The following is a 24,382-nucleotide window of genomic DNA, read 5'->3' on the forward strand; positions in this document are numbered from 1 at the left end:
ACGGAGCAACAGGGCCTGGAGGGGGAGGGGGGGGACGGAGGGGGGTCTCACGTTCAAATAGACTTTTCCCTCAGTGCTGAAAGATGCCAGACGAAGGAGTTCCCGCCGACAGGAAGCGCTGCTCGTACATTCAAGAGCAAGGCGCCTAAACCCGGACAGAAGGGGTGAGGGTACTTAATATTGAACGAGAGTCATTTTTACTCCCCCTCACTACATTAAAAAACAACCACAACCTGGAAAAGAACAAACAAAATGAAGCCAATGGATTTCACAATTCACAGATTTGGAGCCAAGATCCCCGGCAGCACAGTGGTGTGGCCTTGGGGGACATGGAGCTCAGCGACCTGGCCAAACACGGAATAGTCTGAATAAACCTCCGGCCCCCCCTCTCGCCCTGCTCTCCTCCCACCGATACACCTGACCAGACGCCTGTTGTGTAACCGCTAGGTCCGTTTTGGCAAACGTGCACAAAGATTTTGTTCCTCAAAGCTGATTAAAAAATAGGGCCAAATTGGAAAATGTAATTTAATAAGTTCCATATCAAATTGTATATTCATTTTAATATATAAAAATATTGAGGTGTCTATGCTTCGGGCAATAGCCCCAAACGTCCTTCCCCACACTTACACCATACCCCCCCTAGCTGCTGCATTACTGGAAGACGATGGACGCCATCTGTTGGGTCAGGGTCGGTTTGAATGTAGATCACCAATGAACCTTTGCTCCTTTCCCTTAACCCTTCTACCCCTTGACCCTCCTCCCATTTAGAACCGTACCTTTTTAATTTTATTTTTATTAACAACGAATATAAATATGTGCATACTATCAAGAACTGTCAATAAATATTTTCCCTAAAGAAACGTTGGCGTACAGGTGAGAACTTGATGGGAATTTCCAGAGAAATAATACAAAATCTTTAACAAATATTATAATATAGGCTGCTAATAGCTGCTAATCAATATGTAAACTGATCAACCGTCTGACAGGCTGAAATATCTAAACTGACGTGGTATTTTAGACACACCTTCCTGCCTCCCAGATGATGTACATGCAGACCAATTCTCTATTCTCACAATAAAACAACATTCCCATCCGCCTCAGCTGTGTATGTGGTTATTAGCCAAATGTAGCATGCGAACACGCCAACGTTGGGATGTAACCATTAAGCTGCTGAACATTGGCATGTTAGCAATGCTATTGTTCCATATGTTGTGCCAATGCTGACATGCTTACAACAACATGCATCGTATGTGAGCGGCATTCAGATTTCTGAAATGAAACTAGGAACATTTCCACTTTGGGGCTTAATGCACGCAGACTGAATGGGAGGGACGTTGGGGTGCTGCTCGATTGGAAGCGGATGGAATCTGAAGCTTTGACGACAACGTCACTGGGTAGCAGTGTAGCATGTCCACCTGAAGTCACCATCACGGCCAACCGGAGCCCACAAACACCAGGGACCACTGCAGTCAGTCAGTCAGCGGGGGATTGGTTGGCGATTGTAAAGGCAAAATGCAGACGAGGGGCTGTACTCATCGCTGTGTGCAGCTCGGATCGCTTTGCAGCCTGCTTTGGCATCCTCCGGCCCACGTCTTCATCCTGCATGTTCAGGAATTACATCTCCTCGGTGGATCAAACTATAGACAAAGTGAGGTTACAAAGAGATGAGAGAGACTAAACGTTCTCCCTGTTCAGATCACATGCTGCAGACTCCAAGCTGCTGTTGCTTCGGATCGGGAGTTTATTCTCAAGACTTTTTGCATGTAAGAAACTGACATTAGAAGATGTTGCGGGACTTCCGTAGACACACGACTGTGAAGAAACTTAGAAGTAACAGTTCTGTTACAACAGTTCTGCCAGGTTACCATATCTGATAGATTAGACTAAAGGTTTTGTTGCAGGTTTAATGGATACGAATCGGGGATCATTACCAAGACATAAATTAGTGAGTAGCCGTCGCCTTCTGTGTGTAAAGTAATCCAAAAAACGACAAAAGAATACGATCATCCATTTTACTAAATAAATAGAATACCAAAAGAAAACAACCTGAAAGCGAGATCACAACAAAACATTTTTATATAAAACATTTTATATGGACATTCAATAACTAAAAAACATAATGGCAGTCAAGGGGGATATAGACATGATAGAGGAAAGTTCATTGAGGAAACCATAGCAACTGAAGAATGGCCACATAGTCGACTATAATACAGTGGCAAGAAAACCAAGACAGGGGAGATGAAGCTGCCACGTGTTGTTTTGTTTGCACTGTGCTCTTTGTTGTGTTGGCTAGCCTCAAGCGGCTAGCTGCCCGCACGCTTTAGTGGTGAAGAAGAACGCAACCAGGCTCGGCTGCTCAGGAGTCAAAATATGAAAGACACAAGATTCATGCAAAAGTTTTCAAACTCGACAAGTATCGCTCATGCTGGTTTGTCCATGCCGTCATGTCCGCCTTTGTGTATCGCGTGTCGCACAAGCAGAACGCGCTGGGGACCGTAAGTTAGCATCTTTGGCTAGTTTTTTTTTTTTTTTTTTTTCTTCTTCAGAACTCATCCGGTTGTGAGACATGACAAATAAAATGTATGTAATTATGAGAAAATCTATGAGCAGCACATTCAGTAGAGAAAAACAAATCTTATTGACCGTTTTTTCCAAATGTGAGGAATGGAAAATACAACTGTAGAAGTTGTCAACACGTTAGAGAGAAAAAATACTAGGCGCATATATATATCTATATATATATATATATAGATATATATATATAAATGCGAGAGAGAGAGAAAGAGATCTCATTTAACACACAACTTCGATCATATCCCACAATGACATTTTGTTTCTCCACCATGTTGGAATATCAACCTGATCATGAATGCGTGATAACACGTTCAGACATTTTACTTATCTTAAAACAAACCTGGCGCGACCACTGAAATGTAAGGAGTCTGCTTCAAACTAAAAACAAATGAAAAACTAACAAGAACAGGAACACAGTTGGGTAAAACCAAAGTGCTACATGACTAAGTTGATTCATCCCAAATGTCCCAGTCACTAAAACATGGACAGAAGAGAAAAATCCAGTCGTTCCTGTATATTTTGAAATAGTAGAATGTCATGCTAACGGATCCTATAATCAACCCAAAACAAACGGACTGAATATTTAACCAAGAGGACTGGTTTGGTAGTGTTACATGCTCTCCTCTAGTCTGTACCTTCTCAGATACGCTCTCCGCTCAAGAACTTTATTCCAAAGCAACAAAAAAAAAAACGTTAAATTGAATTTGCACCTTACTGGAGAAGGAACAACACTTAAGAGATATTTATATATATATTAAAAAAAAGACATACAAAGTGAAAAATAAGTAAATAAAGACAGCCATATTATTATAATAACAATAACAAAGATAATATATTTATACATACGGCAGAAAAATGTGCTTTCTACAAATCTTTGGAACAAAAACAAAAGCAAAATAAAAGCCACGTGTTGGAAATATAGAATACAACAGTATAGAAATATGCACAATAGTAAGGTGTTTTGCATTTAAATATTTTTTATTAATTCCTCGCCAGAATCGCTCTCTTGCTCAGGAAAACGCTGCTGGCAGCGTCTCAAACACATTTACCGACTAAAGTATGTTTCAGGAAGACTCATTCAATGTTGGACTTTGCTCTATAAAAGATGGAGCATGAGGGGAAAATCCAAATAATAAATCTCTACATCAAAGGACCAACAAATACCTGAACCCCGGGGTCGTGGGTGGACGATGTCGTTTGGATCTAAAAGCTAAAAGTCAATTCTGTCTTAGTGTTGATCTTTCCGTAGTGTTTGAGCGGCTGTCGCACACAGAATGCAGCGGAATCCTGTGCTTTAGAAAAAGGACGTGAGACTATAGAAGCGTCTTATAGCTCATAAAGTGGAGTATTTGAGATACAGATGCTTATTTTGTTGATGTTAACCCCAAGGTTCACTGTTGGATCTACATGCCCCATAACAGCACTGGCTGCAGAGTCAAACAAAATAATGCTTGTATAAGAATATGAATGAGAATAATTACAATAATAATAATAATAATAATTTGGTAACTTTTTTTCTCTAAACTAATTTCTTTGCATATCATAACAATTTTAAGTTTAAAGGTTCACCATTTCCACATACTAAGAAAACTTGAGGTAAGGAACAGCTCTAATAACCCTCCCTCCCTTCAGCTTTCGGCCGTGATTCCTGCAGCGATAGAAACCGTCACACGTCACCTCCTCCCAGCCGCCGCGTCCAGTCGCCCCTGTGCAACAACGCGCCGACGCTGGAAAGCCGCTCATTCTGTCATTAAAATCCCATCGCCGGCTGCTTTCGTCGTCGGTGACTCGTCGTTCTGGTTCAAAATGTTTTTTTTTGTTTTTTTTAAGCTTCCCTTTCCATGGGCCGTCCTGCCTCTCCGACGTTTTGTAGACACGTTTGATTCCCTCCTTTTTTCCTTAAAATGTTGAGTGCGTGCAGGCCACACAGCACCCAGCTCTTTCTTCTCACACACGGTCGACAGCTGTTTAAATGTTATCCACATACAGCCTTTGGAAGAACATCTGGGCTCCATCACGAGTCTTGTGCTGCTGAGTGCCGAGGGATTAAGAAGAGGGGACTATAATACAGCCGTGCAATAGGGAAGGTGGCCATCTTAAGTCTTTATTTTTTTTTTACTGTAAAGGCCATCCGTCAGTCTTTATTACAGCATTCCTCTATTTCTGTAGTAGCGTATATACGAAAACGTGGGACTGCTGTGGGGAGGGATCTGAAATATCTTTGTTGAGTCGACTCCACTGTTTAAAACTGGGTGCAGTCCACCTCCACGGCAACAGAGGGAGCTCTTTCAGAGAAATTCAATGGAAGAGAGGAGCTCCTGGGAAATGTAGTGTCTTTAATAAGGGGCAAATCTACTGTAGCCTCCCCTGTACAGTGTGGCCTGTGAAACAAATAAAGATAAACATCTAGTGAATAAAGTCCTTTCAAAATGACTTTTGACTCATTAATGATCAGTCTGTTGATTTAAGTTTCCCTTACTGACAAATAAATAAAAAGATCAAAATCAAACCCCAAAATAGTATATTTATACTATTATATTTTGGGGTTATAGCGTTTCCCTGTGTCACAAACTTCCATTGTTATCCAAGAATTGAGACAAGAATGAGCCGCCGTGGGTGTTAACTCATTACCACAAATATGGCTACGGAAGTTTTATTTCAAAATCAATCCCACATAAACCGTTTTAGTGTTTAATGTTTATTTCTATGCTGGACTTCTACATTACTGCGTTGTACTTTATATGAACACAGTAAAGTTGATTTAGTGTTTTAATGAAATCAACATTCTCATTAGGATTTTAATGGATTTTAAGGTCAGTTTGTTATCCAGGTGAGAATACTGACTGCACTACAAACCTAATGAGCGGCTAGATACTTTTTTTTGAAATGTGAATGTTTGACGGGCTTCAGGGACCTACCATGGCTCCAACGCCGTAGGCGGCGGGGGCGAGCGCGGCGTGGTACGGGTCTGCCGTGTAAACTCGTCCATAGCTGCGAGAAAACAAAAAGACATGAGCTGTTGTATTGTGGTTTAAACGAGGGGAAATAAAGGATGCTGCAACCGTTGGCCCGCCAGAGGAGGCTCGGACACGTGCCGCGCTCCACCCACCTGTCACTGTAAGCTGCCGCCGCGGCTGCCGCTGCCGCGGGAGTCGCTACCGCGGTGGGCTGGGCGTAGCGGTACGCTGCATAGCCGCCCTGAGACGAGGCAATGAGGTGGTGCCCAGCGGGGGAGAAAGATACACCATGAAGGGAGGAAGAAGGGTAAATTATTGTTAAAGGGGTTTGCTGTATTTCCTCTGCACACTGACAGGACAAGTAGTTAATCTAAAAAGGGGGAGGGGGGGGGAGGGGGGGGGGGGGGTTACATTGTGAGCAAAAAAAAATAAAAAAATGCTGAGAAGACAGCGAAAGATTAACAAGCAGACAGTCAGCAGAACTGGCTAATCTGGTGCAGTACGGCATTCACGAGGACGTAGCTCAGGCTCTGCGTGGGTCTCTCCCCCCATGACTGACATTATTTGTTCCCCGCTGTGCGTTGGACATGGAGGGAGAGAGAGGGAGAGAGAGAGTGTTCATACCCATAACGTCCCCTACCAAACCCACACTGTTAAGGGAAGGGGTGGCAAGATGGTTGTGTCATTATTTACGTGTGGATGAACAGACACAGAAGAGTAAAACTACAGGGGAAAGGAGACAGTCAGCCATTCAGACACACACACACACACACACATTAACGCACACGTGGCCCAGCGACCAATCACTGACAGACATCACATGCTGTTCCCAAACTCAGAAACGCACAGCGTATTAGGCCAAACATCCCTATGAAAACCAGACAAACACCGCTGCGTTCTACCCTAAAGGATCAGTCACAAGTCCCCGCATTCAGGACCACACAGCTGCCGCTAGGGGAGGAAGGCTCTCCTCCCTCGGGAGGTGGGGGAGGGGAGGGGATGGAAAGACGATGTAGGGAATAATAAAGGGAATAGAAAGAGGACGGGGGGGCAAACGGCAGATGACACTTGAAACAAAACAAAAGGTTTTAATTATTGGCCGAGGAAGAAAAAATGAACGGAGCAAGAAGTTCAATCAAAAGGTGTCAAAAAAGGTTATGGAGGGAGGAGAACCAGGGGGGAGGAAATAGGAGGGACGGGGGGGAGTCAGCCTTGTCGATATGTCTGCATGCCGACATGGATTCAGTTAGCATGCCACAGGTGAAACAGAGAGGGAGATTCCTGGAAGGGGTCGGAATTAACTGCTGATAGAAGCTCTCCTACGTCCCTCAGGCCGCTGACAAAATCTCTCATTTATTTTGCATCCGGTTTGTGTTTCTAATCGTGGAAATGCTGCTTTCTAACCCGTAATTCAGGTTTGTGGTAAAAGTAGAACAAAACAAAGGGTAAAAAAAATTAAATGTAGGCCTTTTTTGTTTTTATCTCAGTCATCAGCTGTGGACGTTTCTCATCACAGTTTCTGATGTTTTTATAAAAATGTGTGATGGAAATGTGTAGATAACACAATAAAATGCGTTTTATGGTAGAACATGACGAAAAGTCATAAACTGAGGGATGAATTTTGCTGTGCGGTGTCACCATGTCAAAATAGACTAAATGTAGATTTGGGTAAAATACTGTTCAAGTATTGACCTGCAATATTGAACCTGATTTTCCCTAAAAAGGCACACCCATCTCCCCTGCAGGTGTTTGTAAATGGACGTCGTGTAGCGCATTCTTCACAAAGTCAGATTCCAACATCATTATTTTCTCCCCCTTCCGCAACTCCACCCATGTCAGAATCCAGTGAGTTAGTAGAAGAAGACAGAGGAGGCGTCTCAATCTGAGATGGTCAATAATGTCTAGCAGCACGCAGTCATTGGAGACGAGGAGGATGCACACTGAGTGCGTAAACCCTACCTGGGGCAATCTGCCACTAATGTCCTGAAACACTAGTCTACAGAGAGAACAGAAACAGCTATTGTCAACCTGGTCACACACGCGCGCACACACACGCAAACACACACTCGTTATCACATTGGTGCAAACTTAACTCACAAATGCACAGAGACAAACCCTGGAGGAGCGTACGCGTGAATGAAAGTGTGCGCCATCGAAAGGACATTTCATGGGAGATTGTAGGAAAGTTTCATTTGTAATTCAAATTTAAAACAAGTTAATTTAGGATTGAGTCCAGGGGAACACACAAAGGTACGCGTCTCTACGGGTTTGGTCCGTGCCGTGTCACACTTGAAAACCGAGAGGGGAGAGGGGGAGGGGGGGGGGCATGTAGGCAGAAGAGGGGAGGGCAGTATACTTACATAGAGATCAGCTGCACCGTAAAAGCCATCCTGATAGGCCATCACACTGAGAGAGAGGAGAGGAAGGGAAGAAGGAAGGAAAGGAAAGGAGAGAGGGAGGGAGGTAGGAGGGATTGTTGTGGAAAGTCCAAACAAAACAAACAAAACAAAAAAAAAGGGTGGTGCGATGCGCCACCATGTGGGCATCGCAGGAAACAACAAACAAAGAGTGATGATCAGGGTGGGGGGGGAGAACGGTGCAAAAACAGATTGTGAGAGAGAGAAAAAAGAGAGAAGGGTGAGATTATTACACACCGTGCAACATGCAAGACAAAATACCACCTCCTTTAAACAAGCGCAGGAACTTCAGAGTGATACTACGGTTACTACGGTTACTCGATCACTACAGCCGTCAGCCTCTGATGGTATTTCAGCTCAGCAACTACATGTGCAATACGTGTTCACACGCACAGCGTTATTAAGTAGCTCTTTTGACTGAGTGACGGCATGCATTCTGTGGCTGCAAACAGCAGTGTGCGGCTTTGATATCAGTCTGTGTGTGTGTGTGTGCGTGCGTGCGTTTACCCCGGGTAGGTAGGGATGGCGGGTTGCGGCACAGCGGCCCTGACGGCGCTGTAGACGGGGCGGGCTCGACCCCGCAAGTGGGCTCCTCGGAAGGAGGCGGCGGTGGAGGCAGCCGCCGCCGCCGCTGCTGCTGCTGGGTACGGAAACCCCGGCACTGAGAGACAGAGGAGTTGGGACAGATCGGCTGAAGTGCCTTCGGAGCAGAAACATTATCTGTGCATCCGATCTCAAACACAACAAGGTTAATGAGCGTGAGGCGTGAGGCGGTGGCGGTCGTACCTGTGTAGAGTTCAGGGCTGTACATGGCTCCCACCATGGGACTCAACTTCCAGCCGGCTGCAGGCGACAAAAAGAGATTCACATCTAATCAATATATAGGACTGGTGCTTTCTATCAGAGTGATATTAGGAATCTGCTACATACACCGATTTTTAGAGTAGTTGTATCAACATGATACACACACATATTTATGTATATATATATATAAAAAAAAAATATATATATATATATATATATATATATATATGTGTAGTTAATAGGGGTTTGCTTTGTGGGGTGTGTGAGGTGCAACTATTACATTGATGAGTGCTCAGATCAAATGAGTTTGACATTTTTTAGTAATTATTTTAAGACAAAAAGGGAAACCGTTTGATATATTTTCCGGTTTATTTACTGCTGCGTGGCAGCGCCTGAATGTCTGTGTTTTTGTGGGCTGAACGGGTCATTTAACCATGTGAGTTTTTCGCTTTAGAAAACACCAAGCAACACTTCTCCCTTGAAACGAATGGAATAGTTTTATCAACAATAACAGCAATGGTTAGCTGTTAGAGAGGATGAGGATAGAATGACGTGTTGCGCGGTTTAACAGTACCGTATGGCAGCGCCGCGAGGCCCTCCCCGTTGGAGTAAGGGATGGTCATCTTCTTGTTGGTCATCACTCTAGCTGTGGCGTTGTTCACCTGCACACCAGAAGAAGTGGTCAACGTCCGAGTCGACGCAGCACAGCGGAACAACAGCCATTGAAAAATGACGCAGAATCTTGTATTTTGGAATCTTTTTCTTAAACGGAATGCATTCAGAGGGAGATTCTCTGCACGTGATGATCAGAGTTTTGCTTTTTTGCTGAACGTGAAGTGTGAGGTGTCATTACACTTGAAACAGTCGTTCTTATGACAGCGGTTAATTCGGTTGATGAGCAGCGGTGGTGTTTGACGCATGCGCTTCTTTTGAAGGAGAGAGACATTGAAAACGAGGATCCTGGTGAGTAAGTCAGGCAGTTTTGCACACAAACAATGCAACCATTGGCACACAGAATACAGAAAAAACAACTAAATATTTCAGAACGAAAGCATTCAAAAATAAATCCAAGACCATTTTTTTGCTACCTTTTCCAAAGAAAAATGAAAAGGGGGGAAAAGAAGGTGAATTAAGCGGCAGATTCATCAGTTGAACACAATGCAAAAAAACATCAAGGAGTTCATACACAGATTACACGCAGCCAATCGAGAGCGCATTACATCACCAGAGGTGAGCAAAACCAGCCAATCAGCAAGCATCAGATGCAGCAAGAGACCAATCAAAAAAAGGTTCGGCAGCCCTCCCGGTCCAATACACACCATACAGAAAAAAGGAGGGAGGGAGAGGAAACGAGAGAGATAGGAAATATAGAGGGATGCAGGAAGAGGAGCCAGTCCACATGAAAAGACACAGAAAAAACACATACATGATGTGGAGAGAGAAGAGCAAGAGGGAGAGTGAACAATCCATTCAAATGTGCAATTCTCCTAATGAACAAACGACAAGATGCGATACACACGTACAAATATACATCCGCCCGTTTGCCTACGTTGGATCTAACTGTACAGCAGCAACAATGGAGAAATGATGAATGGAGCGAGAGAGAAAGAAGTCCAGATGAAGACAGAGAGGATGGGGGATGCAAACATCATTCCTCAAAAGAACTTTAAAAAATTAAGAAAATTAAAATCAAACCATGGTTGTGAAACACTGCCAGGCATTCCAGATCAGTGCGGCACACCAGAGAGGCCTCGAAGCACACGAACCACCAACACACACACACACACACACACGTCCAGAACCAAACCGATCAGAAAGTAAAACAGGGACACCTCGTCACGAAGAAGAGGCTTAATCAATCAGTGGCACATGGTCTGCTGGGGTCTACGGATTCATCCACGGCAGCTTTTTGTTCTCTTCAGAAAGGTTAGAATACTCAAAGCGTAGATATCTATATATGAAGTAGTAGTAGCTATACTTGGAAGTTGAACTTTAAGCTTGCCTCCTCTTCTGGGAGCGCACACTATCCACATGTTTAAATTTGAATGTTCAAGTCCAAACGGCCGCACCTCTACAACTGCCTGCAGTCTATGAGGGGGCGCAGGAAGTGGTCATCTAGTCTTGCAGTACGCCGTGGTACACAGACAACTCGTATCCCCTCTCTATTGGACGCTAACATGGCACTCATGCTTGGGCATGCTCTTCCCGCTACGGTGCAAAAGAAATGAAGCTATTGGCTGACACGACACGGAGATGACGTGGTACTACGTGACGAGAGAGAGAGAGTAAACCATGCAGGAACCGGCTCTGGAATTAAATGCTGAGTGCGGTTAGAGAAGGTGATTGGAATGAATGCATTAACAGTGCTAGTCGGAGCTGCTGCACGTACATTCGGTTACACAGGTGGCCGTTACACCGCCATGCGATTAATGGCTAACCTCGTAATCAATTCATTCACCACCTCCCCGATCAATCACAGGCTTAGCCAATCGGGTTCTGTCAAATCAATCAATCAAGCGGGCTCCCTTCAGTAAAGGAGTCTCTTTCATTTGGGTGCATTTCATTTCACTATTTTGACGGATGGGGTGGGTGGGGGGGGGAGGGGGGGTCATTCAAAGATGATGCCATGTGTACACAACTTACCGTTGCCAGGGAAACGGCGTGAGGACACGCGAGCAGTTACCGTGGAGACTGACAACAACAACAACATACACAAAATCATCAGGGAAATAGAGAAAATATATGTAAGAAAGAAATGATGAACCAAATAACTAAACAAAAAAGTCAAAAGAAAACAAACAGAAGGAGGTAATGAAAAGCGACCCCCACCATGTGATGTAACAGGTCACGTGTCAACAGTCAGCTAGTATCTGCCGTTTGACAACACTCGCCTCAACTGCTTAAAACAGAACAAAAACACTACAAACACAGATCATAAAAGTTGGCAAAGGGTCAAACAAACGGACACAGAGAATGTCAGAAAAACAAAATGTGCCTTGGGTGTGGGAACTACCCGTTATTATGGCCCAGAATGTACTCAAATAACGGACAAAATATTCACTCAAAATCAAACTTAACCTCCAATGTTTATGCTACCTGACGACAGGACAGGGAAACGGACAGAAATGGGGAGAGAGAGGGGGAAGAGGGGGGAGAGCAGGAATGCAGGTGCATATGGGGACACACAAACCAGGAGAGACAGACGGACGGACGGACTGGCCGGGTGAGAAAAGAGTGAAGAGAGACGGAGGAGAAGAACAGAGAAATCATAAGACAGAAAGAGAGAAGACGACTGCTACCTATCGCATTCCCGTCACGTGTTCATTCTCTCCCCGGCCTCCACATTTTCAGTCCTGCACACCCACACACAGAGACAGAGAGGCGTGCGAGACGTTCCAGTCCCTGCATGCAGAGGAGCTTTAGTAGCGAGTAAAAAGAAAGCGTGATTTTTATTTTTTAAATCAAGAGCCAGAGCGAATGTCAGAAGCATGGTGTGTCTGATCTCCAACGGCCATTTGCAACTGAAAACCGAGCTCATGCTAACAAAGAAATAAATCAAAAAAAGATGCCACAACAAAATGCACTTCCGTGAGATCAGTCTTTTTTCAACCGTTCATCTTGCACACCTGAAGTTAAACATTTTCATGAAGTATCAGAAATGGACAGCGCACCTCTCATGGCTCATTTCAAGACTCAAACTGGCCCCTGAAAATGCTCCCCATCATGCATCAGCCGGTTAACACATCACACCTGCTACCGGTCACCCTTGTGTAAAATCGCCATGACGATACGTGACCTCATGATCCATCCATGCAACATACAGAAGCCTCTCACAGACTCCAGCAAGCACTAACTGAGAGGCTATTAACTGCCCCTCCAGTCGCTAACACAACCGTAAACCAAAGATGGCCGCTCATTATGCTGATGGAAGAAGTGATGATGGTCATGAAAAAAGGTGCAGGGGAACCCAAAAAAATGATTGAAATCACAAAAATGATTAAAAAAAAAGAAGAGAAAAGATCCTACATGCTGTGACAGAAGCTGACGCGGGCGCGTCGCGGGGCAACATCTCGCCGGCCATGCCTGTTTGCGTAGCCACTCCACACAGCATGCTTTGCAAACCACACAGCTTTAAGACCAAGGTGCAATGGACAGCCCACAACATCGACGACAACAACAGGATAAACATCGACAGGAAGTGCCGTGGAAGGAGACGTCAGTGCGCGTGGCACCGCTGCAGTGAAGCCAGAGGGGTTAGAGTGGAGCACATTCATCCACCCGAAAACCCTTGCTGGGGCAGAGACGGCCAGAACCAACTCAATCTCATTGTCGCATATGGAAACAGAGGAGAAAATGGTCGCTGTTTAAAAAAAAAAAAAAATTTAAAAAGGGAAGAAAAAGGTGGGAGGCGGGGGGGTTACCTCGATTTTACGTCCCTCCACCAACGTGCCGTGAAGCTTCTCTCTGGCCCGCTCCGCATCCGCGCTCGTCTCGAATGTTACGAAACCGAAGCCCTGGGAGGAGACGGGGGGATGGAAAACAGAAACGGAGGGGGGATGGTGGAGGGGGGGAGGTTGAAAATGGATGGTGAGCTGCAGCGGAGCTTGTTTTTGTTAAAGACTAAATGAGTCCTTGTTTTCCTTCTTCATACCTTGGACCCCCTCTCGTTGAAAATGATCTCCACGTCGAGGATTTTGCCATATTGCTGAAAAGGAAGAAAAAACAAGATGAATGAAAATGAAACGGTGTGCAGTACTTGTGCTACATCTTTCCACAGGGTGTCAGCACAGTTCAGCCGTGAAGAGCTGGCGCAGCGCCGGTGCTTCATGGGCTTTTCTTCCACCTCGGCTTCCTTGCCTCTGCTCTTTTCTCTGCACCACATTGGAAACGCATTCCTCTTGCAAAAAAAAAAAAATCTGCTGAACTTGAGGCCAGGATTTTACACCTGGCGCTAAACCGTCCCGTCATCTTTCTCCCAGATGACATGCCACGGCAACGATTTTTGGTTTTCAGTCGAATCTTTACAAAACCAAATGGATTCCTTTCAGCTGGAACGTCAGAGCTTTATATTCTTTTAAAATGTCGGAAAGGATCATGGACATGGAATCTGAGGACACAGCGCGGACGTCACCGGGAGCGTTCCTTATCTTAATTAAGCTTTAATCCTCAGTTACTCTTACGTGATGTCTGAATGTGGAGGGGTGGGGGGGGGGGGGGGGGGTACTGTGGTCTACATACCCCAAACATCTGCCGTAGGTCGGGGTCCCGAAAGCGGAAGGGGATGTTGGAGACGTGGAGGCGCTTGGGGGTCCCCTTGGCATCGGAGTCATCGCCGACGCTCCCTCCCCCTCCTGCTGAGCCGACCACTGACGGGCCGTCGATCTGAGAGGAGCCGTCGGACTGCAGCGACAGACGGACAGGGGCAGGAGGGACGGCTTTACACCAGTACAAGCAGTTCCTTCTTGTCCAGATCCACTGATCTAATCTTTCTGTCTAGAAACACCCTTTACTGCTCAGAGGGAGCAGTGGAAATATTCTTAGTACCAAACTATTACTCTCTCGCTTCCGCTCATTCACAGCCGCGATTCTGTCCCTGTCCAATGTTGAAATTGAAATTCAAAGTGATTGTTATTACAGTGGTATCGGATCTGCGATTGGCTCCGTGTTCAGATGACTGACACAGTCAATCAGAGACGGTCACAGTGGTTCTTCCCATTGATTTACTATTATTGCTTAATCTCCTTACTGCCGCCGGCACTCTCTGGCGCCGAAGGCCTCGGACACTCACTTGGACACCGAGGCTGTTGGCGACGTTTGCGACGCTGTTCGCCGGCCCGCCGGCTTCCACGGGCCCTTGGACGGCCCCCGCCGCGTACAGCCCCCCGCCATAATCCAAGGCCAGGCCGTTCTGCGGGGGTGGAGGTGGCGGCGGCGGGAATGCGGAGAAAGGTGGAGGCACGAGTCCCTCCTGACCGCCGGCACTATCCTGGGAGCCCTGTTGGGGTGGAGAGGCACGGAGGGGTGAGGAAGGCGCGGAGGCTAAAGTAGCCCGCTGGCTAACTTCCACAGAGAGCATCACCCGACCACACGGACCACTTCTCCAGGAGCTTTGGTCTAAAATGTCGTACAGGCGAGGATATTATATTTCCATCTGCCCGTGTGTGTGTGTGTGTGTGTGTGTCCACGCCCCCCATCCATTAAATATTCACTGCAGCTACATCTATTATTGAGGGTCAGATGCCTCCAAACTCAGTGTTGTACAATAGTGAGCGTCTAACGCCCGCACACACACACACACACACACACACACACACAACCACCTTTGACACGCAGACACCCACACACGTAAGCGCTCTAAAGAAGACCAACCGTTGGTAAGGAAGTATTTTTGTGAACATTATTGTCGCCCCCCAGAGAGAAGTGTGTGTGTGTGGGGGGCAGCAGCAGCTTGGGAGTGTGCGTAGGAGAACAATACAGCAACAAACAGACGGTGGGACGACACACAACACACATTCCTTGGTGCAGGCAGTGGGGCTCGGACACCCTAAATGGTAACGGGGAGGGGGGGGAGAAAGACGGGGGAGAGGAGGAGGGGGGGCGATAAAAGGCGATGAGTGACAGAAGAAGCACGGCTTCTCGCGCGGGATTGGGGAAGATAAACCAAACATTCGCCGTCTTTCAGATCTTTTTATAACTCGCCGATAACCGCGCCGGATCAAACCAAGACAGTAGCAGCGTGATGTATTTATAGCTCCGACTACAGTCACGCCGCCCTGCTCCAGTGCTCTGAGCTACACGCTCACGTCACGCGCGCCAACAATAGCGCCGCTAACATGCTAATGGTCGGACCGTTTGATGTTCATCAGGTACAATATATCTAATATATATTACAGAGAAAACACTTATTTGGCAAACTAAGCCAATTACCAAATGCAACGTGGAGGTAAATCTGATTTTACCGAGTGTTAGCATGATATTCCATGCTAACACTCGCCAGCACGGCTAGTAAAACGTATTGGAAATTAGACTTTGAGATGAACAAAATGCCTCTGGACTTGTTTCCACAGTTGAAAACTTCAGCTTCAGAAAGGCACATAGTATTCAAAAGATATATGTACATATATGACACAAGAATGGCTGATATATCTGATCCTAATCCAAATATATTATAATTATAATACTTTTATTGTTTCCTATTCTCTTTTTAATTGTATTATTATTAGCAGTAGATGTAATATTAGTAGCAGCAGAGACCGGACTTATTGACAGTATTATTGTGTGTCTTGTTCTGGGTGTTCTGCGTGCTTGCTAGACATCTGCTTGTCTACATGCAGTTAACATGCCTGTGCGTGTGTGTTGCAGAGAGAGCGACAAGCTGCAGCGATGCCCGTCCGAGTTGCACAACTGATCTCTGTCCCTTTGGGAATGTTGGGGGTGTGTGTGTGTGTGTGTGTGTGTCCACCATCTGTCTTCCAGCTTTTGACCTTTCTCGGCATCGCACCTGTGATACGGTAGCCGGCCCCTCGCCTCAGTGACAAACCGGGGGATGCGCCGGTCGACACGGATCACATCGATATTGTGACATGAGCAGTGAGGGATGAGTCGCCTCGGTTTGATCCTCAATAAGTCCCCGTTACAGCAGCCAAGTCAGACATATTTTAATGTGTAGCTGTTGTCATTTGTGCATTTATCCTAAATCCCTTCTTCTGGTGACAATTCACTAATTGACTTGAAAACAGGAAGTACTTTTACAGATGAAGGGAAGAAGTTAGTCAATTCAGTCTGACGACACTTGGAAAGTGTGCAAAAGCCTTTGTCTTTTCTGCACATCGTCGTTTTAGCATTGGGGGCTAAACCGCGGCACACATGCTAACGTGGCGTGTGGGGTGCTGCGTTCATATTGGTGAGACGACGGGAAAAAAGAGGTGAACAAAAGCTTTAATATGAAATGAGAAATGAGAGAGCGATCCGCCTTCGTTGGCTTTTCACTTCTGCCGATTGCATTCAGGCTCCACGAATCCTAATGATGTGTTCCCTATCCAATAAGCATCACAAATCTGTGTTTGCACAAAGCTTCATTTCTGTAATAATCCCTAATCTAATGTTTTAAAACACTGGTCCGTTTTTTTCCTCAGCCAAGTGGTAAATAATAATAAATATAATAATAATAATAATAAATTTCTGTGGTGAGACAAACTCATAATACAGATATTTTAGCTTGACCCACAGATTTATTGTTTTGAGAAATGTCCCAAGCTGTTATTTACTTTGTTCAAATGTCTTTGGTAAAAGACTCGGTGTTCTTTTGCTTTTAACCTGATGGGTCTAAGCTCGACCACGCCTCGGCACTGGAGATATGTGGCACAAACGCCGCAGTAATCATTAACATCTTTCAGCACCGAGCCCCGTTCGGCTTATCAGTTAAAGGAAAAACTCCTCCCACCATCAGAACCTACTGCACCTCGGGCCTTTTTCCTGCCCATGTGAGAGCGAAAGGAAACCGAACCTTTCATGGCTGCACTGTTCTCTGGCTGCGACGGCGTACAGTGATCTGCTGCCGCACACGTCCTCGTCCGGCCAGGTGGAGAGCAGAACACGAGCCGCGCCGCTTCGCACTCCAGCCACAATTCTTTTTAACTTCATTGACTTTTAGAAATAGCAGCTGTGTCCGCTCCTCTCAAACCCTGCAGCTGGAGCAACCTCCTCCAATCTCGTCCACCAGCATTCAAATTTAAATTTTGAGAAGCTCCAACATCCCTCTCAGCCTTCGCCTTCCTGTCCCGCATTCGCTCTCATGTAGCGCGCGACAGTCTCACCTTGATATCAGAACGTTTGCTCGTTGTTGGCAGAGGCGTCGTCATTTTAGATGCCGAGTAAATATTCCTCCATGTGTGTTTTTTTTTCAAATCCTTTCATCCGTTTAAATGTTTTCGGACATTCGAAACACGAATTTCCATCCATGAACAGAAGCTTTAAAAGAGCCCCAAGAACATTGTTCACATGTTAAGAATGCTCTCTCGGTTCCACGGTTACATCACCGATGGTAATAATGTGGACGCCAGGTGAAATTCTCCGACGAGACGTCCTGAATTTATTACATTTGAGAGCGAGAGACAGAAACGGGAGAAGAAATCTGAAACGTTAGTGGGTTCAGCCCGGGCTTTTAACGGCCGCAGACAAACACATTGTGACGTGAATGATACGGCGGCGGGATGGGCCCTGCGTCAGCGCTAACGGCGATAGCGTGTGGAGCGTTTCATTCAGGGACAACAGGGCTAACCTGGAGGAAGAAACACAGAAACAGGGAAAGTGAACCTTCTCCTGTGTCGCAGAGAGAAAGGGAAAGGGGATCACTCAGCGGGGGGGGGGGTCAAGTGGTGAAATGGGAAAAGGAGACCTGGAGGCAATACATTGAGACCAGCGTACAGGAAAGTTTCACCTCGCTGCAGGGAAATTAAAATATTTTATTTAATATTTAACAGCATGGACGACACGGCTGGTTTGAACACTTTGCAGCGTCTCAACTAATATCTGATGAATTGTGAGGATATATCTGGGTCCACATACTGAATTCTAGTTAGCAGCTAGCGGTCTAGTTTCAATACGCGGATGACGATGCAGATTTCCAAGCGGTCTCTCCTCATGACGCAGCACGCGAGCGGAGCGATCTAGAGACATTCATGCTGCCGTCAATGTCAGATTCAGCTCCAGAGCGCTGGGGACACTGCGCTCCTTCAACCAGCGTTGGAAGGCTTTTTGAGGCTGGTGGGGGGCGGAGGGGAACGCGGGCGGGGGGCTTGTGTAGCTCTTTGATCCCCCCCCCCCCCCCCAGACCAGCAGCTAGTTCGCTGGCAGCTTTGGTGCAGTCTCACAGAAGCATGACGCTCAGTCTGGTTTAAAAATCTGACGCTACTGCGCATTTTCTGTGCAAAAAGGGGACAATAAGTCTGTGACTTCCACCCTGCAGTATGAGAACGCTGCAGAATATATCAGACACAAATAAAGAGAGAGAAAAACATTGTACCTTTTGAGACACTTGTTGGGAAAACTACCCTCCTACTCTGCAATGAAATGTTCATCACGGCTCCGGCGTTGCCTCACTGGAGTCCCAACATTGATGACTCACGACACAACTCACTCGCCTCCTGATGAGTGAGTCTTGGACTTGACGAGCTGTGATGCAACTCAGATAGCGTGAGAGTGACATGACTTTTAAATAGCACACGCTTAGGACTTAGACGCCGTGTAGTACCTCCAAAGTCTACACCTCCGATCAGATCGCACCCCCATCAATCACGGCGTCCCTGTCGCCGTTGTTGCTCGCGCACAGAAACGGACAACAGCCCGACAGGGGAATGGACAACCCCGGCTGTTGCCGCTCCGGTTCCTTTTTTTTTTCTTCGCCGGACCGAAATAGAAGCGGGAACACGAGCCAAAAACAACCTTGTATTTGTGTTCGACGGCTGGCCTTTTCAGAGGAGATCCAATTTAGCCGCATCTCAACAGACCCGCTCTCTACCCGATACGCCGAGTCAACAGGCCCGGCATCTACAGGAATAGTGAGAGGGGGGGGGGGGGTTCTGCTTCTTGGTTTTTTCTGCTGACTGCGAGTGGCCTTTGTGCTTCGCATCGGGATAAAAGCTCCTGCTGAATAAAAGGCACACGGATGGCGGGATGACGGTCGGAACGCAGTAGGGGGCAAAGAGGGGGGGGGGGGCAGACGAACTGCAAGTCGAGCGTTAGGCCCCCGCACTGCGTCTGTGTACATATCATGTGCATATCGGTGCTTCCGCTCCCCCGGCGCCGGGGCGTTAACGCATGCAGGGGCGTGTGAGTGTGTGCGTTGGGCAGGCGAAGCCAGTGACTCAGAGCGGTAGCTATAGCTGCCTCACTTTCAGGTCAGTTAGCATTAGCAAGTGTGTCTGAGGAGACGCGTTATACAACGTGCCCGTCTGCAGGGGAGAGGAACATGGCTAAGAGCTAACTGGGGCAACGCCGGGTCATTTCACACCAATAAGGACATTTCGCTATTCTACTTCCTCGGGGGCCTCGGGCACATTGGTCTGGAGCCTGATTGGGCAAAGTTGACGGTGGAGGATGTGATTCATGCAGTTAGCGGCAGCTCGCGTGTTGGCTCCATAGTCGCGGTAAATGGGGAAGTCGCGCTCGGCCCGGATCTTGGCTGCCGCGCTGATGCTTCCCGAACTGCGAACAGCTGGGGAAGCGTTTACGCCGTGCCTGTGGCATACCGATGAGCCAGGAGACCCCCTCTTGTTAAATTATTCCATCCCACGTCAACCCCTCCTCCTCCTCCTCCGCCATCACTCTCCCTCCTCCCCCCTCGTTGCTCTTCTCCTCTTGCTGTTGTTCTCCCTTTCCTCCCACTGTCCCTCCCCTCTCTCTCTCTCTCTCTCGCTTTAACTGCGTTTTGCTTCTTAACGCTTCAAAAAATCCAGACGGGACCCTCGCATATGTCCCGCCCCCCCACCCATGTCAATCAAGGCCATTTTGCTTCATAGCAACAAGATTTTGGTGGTGCCTGGGCTCCTCCCCCCACACGCTCCTCCATCTCCTTGTAGGGTCACGTGTCTGCTCGTCAAACAAACCCTCCCCCATCCTTCTCCTTCTACGGTGTCATGTTCAAGACTCCCCTTCCTAAAAAAAACATTTCTGGGAGACCCCCCCTCCGACCCCCCACCTCCTTTTCAAAACACATGTGCACTTGCATGCGTGCATTCGACAGGCCGTCACTGTCATCCCTCCACGCGCCGCGTCAACGGTTCCACCGCAGCATTTTATATGAAAGGTAAACACTCAAGAAAACAAAAAAGATGATGACTTTATTTGTCCGCATTTATTCCTCGACCAATGAGCGACGGCCCAAACAAACAGCGCGTGCAGGTGAGCACACAGACTCGGGGCCGGACGCGTGTTTGCCCAACGTGGACTCGCCTCCTTCGGTAGGACAGCGTGCCCGTCAGACGGGTTTGTCTCGTTTTGGAGCTCCAGTGGGCCTCTGTGGCAATTAGTCTGGTTGGGAGAATGTACACAAGCGAGCCGCGGAGCGGTGTTGTCACTGTCAACCGCGCCGTCCGACCCGATCCATTTAAAGAAGGCAGGTCCTTTAGAATTCCACTCAGACGCCTTGCAGCGAGCGCCGTTTCTGTAGAGCCATTAGAGATGCAAATGGCTGCGAAAGAAAAACAGCGGCTCCTCGCCTTTTAACTTTGGATTTTTTTGAAGCACAGAAGGTTTGGTGTTTTTTTTTCACCTCACATGGCTCTCCCGTCGACATTTCCCTCACTCCTTGAACCATTTAACAATCCGGTACAAAATGAATGACTCATGCAAGTTGCCACGGCAACACGGCTCATTGGGATCATTTACCGACCATCATTGTTAACCCTGCAAAAGAATCAATAACAGGATTTGTGGAGGGAGGAAGGTGGAGGAGAGTCGGGTGGGGGAGGGGGGTGAAACCTCATGACCCGCTTACAATTTATGAAAGCGTGGCAGCCTGTGTGTGTGTGTGTGTGTGTGTGTGTGTGTGTGTGTGTGTGTAGTTTTGCAGCAGGTAGGCGTCTCTCCCTCGCCTAAGGGGGCACACACACACACACACACACACACACACACACACACACACACACACACACACACACACACACACACACACACACACACACACACACACACACACACTTAGGTGGGGCTTGAGAAATGATTTGAGTTTTTTGCACTAAAACTACAACTCCTCTTGCAGCCATGCTAAAAATATTAGCATGCAGCAACACTTTAAAAGAGCTCATAAATAACCACAGAGAAGACCGAGCGCACACACACACACACACACACACACACACACACACACAACTGCAAAGTCAGCTCTACAGAAAATTGCGTCACAGAGAAAACTAGCTGTCTCCAGTTTAGCCGATATGTGGCTCTCCATCTCCTCTCGTGTGTCCTTCTCCGCATAATTTCAGCACCCTGATCCACGGGCATCCCCGGCAAACCGCCCCGAGGGGTCTCCCGTCTCCTTAAAAAACATATATATACACATTTTGCTATTCTCTCGCTCCTATTCTCTCATTCCTTTCTCGGCCCATCCCCCTCTTCCAGGGGGCTCTTAGAGGGAAAACATTGAGATAACAGCTGCCAGGGCCCCGGGGAGGCAAGAGGAGGGAGAAAAGAGGTCAAACAGTAAAGGGAGCAGGAATCCAAGGTAGAGCAGAAAGAGGCAGAAACACACACACACACACACACACACACACACACACACAGAGAGACAGACAGACAGACAGACAGAGAGGGGCTGACTCACAGTAAACGAAATGTAATGATATGAGCAAGACACCAACTTTGCGGCCCACTGTGTGCTTCGGCCTGTGTGATACGTGTGACACAGAAATCACAGTGAGGAGGTGTTGGAGAGACGCATAAGAGAGGCAGAAAGGGACAGAGACAACTGCTCTGGGGGGGAGAACCTGTCCTTTTTGCTCACGCGGCTTGAGCGACGTACAGAGACAGCTGCAGAGGCAATAAAGAAGAAAGCCCCCCTCCCTCCTGCCCCCCTCTCCATTCCTTCACTGTTTCCACTCCGAGAGGACTTTTACCGCAGCAGCAGCACGCTGCTGCATCCAGCTGAGCACAGTAACACGCTGCACTGGATGAATCTTCTGAGCATGCATAATACATGGCCGCGCGGCGTCGCTGGCAGAGGCAGAAGCGCTTGATGTTCAGATTGCATGCACTTCTAGCGCTGCTGGGCAGAGGGGGGGGGGGCGGTGGGGAGGGACAACCGATCAACGCGCGTGCATTCCGCGAATCGTAATTGTACGGCGACACCATCTCCGCATCTTCGCTGTCATCCTACGCCTACTACGCCGGTCGCACTGTTTATCTCCATCGTAGCCAGCCGGGGGCGGCGAGTCCTAACGGCACTCTGTGAAATGCCCCCGACTGGACCACTACAGCAAAGGTGGGGGCGGGGGGGGTGGTGGGGGGGGTATCAGGAAGAGTCCTGATCTGTTAGCAGTTAATTAACATTTCATGCTCGGTGAAAGGGCTGCCGCTCTCCGTGCACAGCGGAGGCAGAGCAGCGGGCGGAAAAGGGATGCGGCGGACGCGCACACGGAGGAGGACATAGAAAATATATATATATATATGTATTCAAAAAGGAGGAGGACAAAACAAGGAAATAGAGAGAAACACTCACCGACAACACGGCAGGATAGTACAGCCCCATCATCGTATTCCGTGCTACAACTGGAGACCGTCGTCGCTCGCTCGCTCTCCCTCTGCGATCCTGTGTCCCCTCACCAGCTCAGCCTCTCTGGTCTGTCTCACGGATTCAAAATCTCCCTCTCTCTTCCCCCGCTCGCTCTGTCTGCCATGCCAATCCCCCCCTCTCTCCTCCTCCTCCTCCTCTTATGCTGGCCTCTGTCCCTGTCGCTCGCTCGCTTGCTTTTCCTTACCCTCTCTCTCTCTCTCTCTCTCCCACTCAGTCTTTTCTTTCCCTCTCCCACTCGCTCCTTGCCTTCCCTCTACCCCAGCCTTCTGTTTTGCTGCTGTGCCCTTGCCTGCTCATCTCTTCTGTCTCTCCTCCTCCTCCTCCTTTCTCACCCAGATAGCCTGACGCCTCCCCCCTCCTACCTCTCTGGCTCTGTCACACCTGCAAACTTTCCCCTCCCCTCTGCTTCCCTCTCATGTCGCAGTCCCTCCCTCCCTCCCTCCCTCGTTCGGTGGGTCTCTCTCTCTCTCTCTGTTCTCCTTCTCCATGTAGGTGAGTTAACTGGGGCTGCTGCCACCACTGGGAGAGGGAGAGGAGAGCGAATACTCTCTCCTCTCCCTCTCAAGCCCCTTCCAGAGATGCGCCGTGTTACATAAATGTGCTGGCAATTTACATGTTTGTCTCACGTTTGAACAAGCGGCCGACACACTTTGCTACGAAAGGCACTCGGACTGCATCTCGTAGCACTTCCAGTACTGCGTAAGCGTGAGTACCGCCACGTCAAAGTTTGAACGCGTTAAGCAGCACTAACAGGGGCTCGGGGTATCCTTCATAAATAGTGACTATCATGCATAAGGACCCATAACCGGCCAACCTCCGGTTCTGAAGTGGGACGATAACGCAGACGTGTCTTCAACGTGCATTCTCGCTACTGGCCAGCAGGGGGCGACTGGTAGAAAAACAAGCCATGGAATGAGTCTTATTAATACAAAATAAGTAAATTATTACTTGTCACTTGATTTATTACCACAGTAAACCTTATAAACATGAGATTACAGATTCAACCTCTAGCTCCAAGACTTTCTTCAATGCAGCACGATGTGCGTTTGGTACATTACGGTCCATTGAGAGTGAAATGGATCAGAACGAGGACTATGCGTTAGGGCTCCCTGTTGGTAACAGCAGTATACGCCGTCTGTGCGCCACTCCTCCGCACTCCTAATATGGTCATTTCCATACGCTGGTTGCAAAATGCCAAGATGGCTACCGCCGTAATCCAAGATGGCGCCAAACTGGAGGATTCAAAACCACTGGTCATGATGACTACATCCACTTCCAACACCGGTTTCCTCCGACTAAACCCATCAGCATTAGACAGCTGCTCTCAGTGAGAACGGCCG

The 24,382-nt window shown here is 47.6% G+C and overlaps 1 protein-coding gene across 11 annotated transcripts in view; it reads right to left on the reverse strand.

Annotated features, from left to right (window-relative positions):
* Nucleotides 1–1,998: 1,998 nt before the first annotated feature.
* The window catches only part of rbfox2 (RNA binding fox-1 homolog 2), a 31,202-nt gene continuing 8,818 nt past the window's right edge, over nucleotides 1,999–24,382 (reverse strand). For 3 of the 11 annotated variants that reach the window (XM_040186284.2, XM_040186281.2, XM_040186283.2), the window contains 11 exons: nucleotides 14,541–14,747; nucleotides 13,991–14,152; nucleotides 13,404–13,457; nucleotides 13,174–13,266; nucleotides 9,327–9,414; nucleotides 8,735–8,791; nucleotides 8,456–8,648; nucleotides 7,892–7,937; nucleotides 5,684–5,772; nucleotides 5,493–5,565; nucleotides 1,999–4,955 (listed from right to left, as the gene is read on the reverse strand). In XM_040186284.2, the coding sequence (XP_040042218.2) occupies nucleotides 4,911–4,955; nucleotides 5,493–5,565; nucleotides 5,684–5,772; nucleotides 7,892–7,937; nucleotides 8,456–8,648; nucleotides 8,735–8,791; nucleotides 9,327–9,414; nucleotides 13,174–13,266; nucleotides 13,404–13,457; nucleotides 13,991–14,152; nucleotides 14,541–14,747 (1,107 nt within the window). In that variant the 3' untranslated portion in view covers nucleotides 1,999–4,910. Of the gene's footprint in view, nucleotides 4,956–5,492; nucleotides 5,566–5,683; nucleotides 5,773–7,490; nucleotides 7,528–7,891; nucleotides 7,938–8,455; nucleotides 8,649–8,734; nucleotides 8,792–9,326; nucleotides 9,415–13,173; nucleotides 13,267–13,403; nucleotides 13,458–13,990; nucleotides 14,153–14,540; nucleotides 14,748–22,967; nucleotides 23,379–24,382 lie in introns of those variants that run through there. The other 8 variants (XM_078080646.1, XM_078080647.1, XM_040186282.2 and 5 more) reach the window with 5 other exon arrangements.

The sequence above is a fragment of the Gasterosteus aculeatus genome, chromosome 9 (genome assembly GCF_964276395.1).
Source record: "Gasterosteus aculeatus chromosome 9, fGasAcu3.hap1.1, whole genome shotgun sequence".
NCBI lineage: Eukaryota > Metazoa > Chordata > Actinopteri > Perciformes > Gasterosteidae > Gasterosteus > Gasterosteus aculeatus.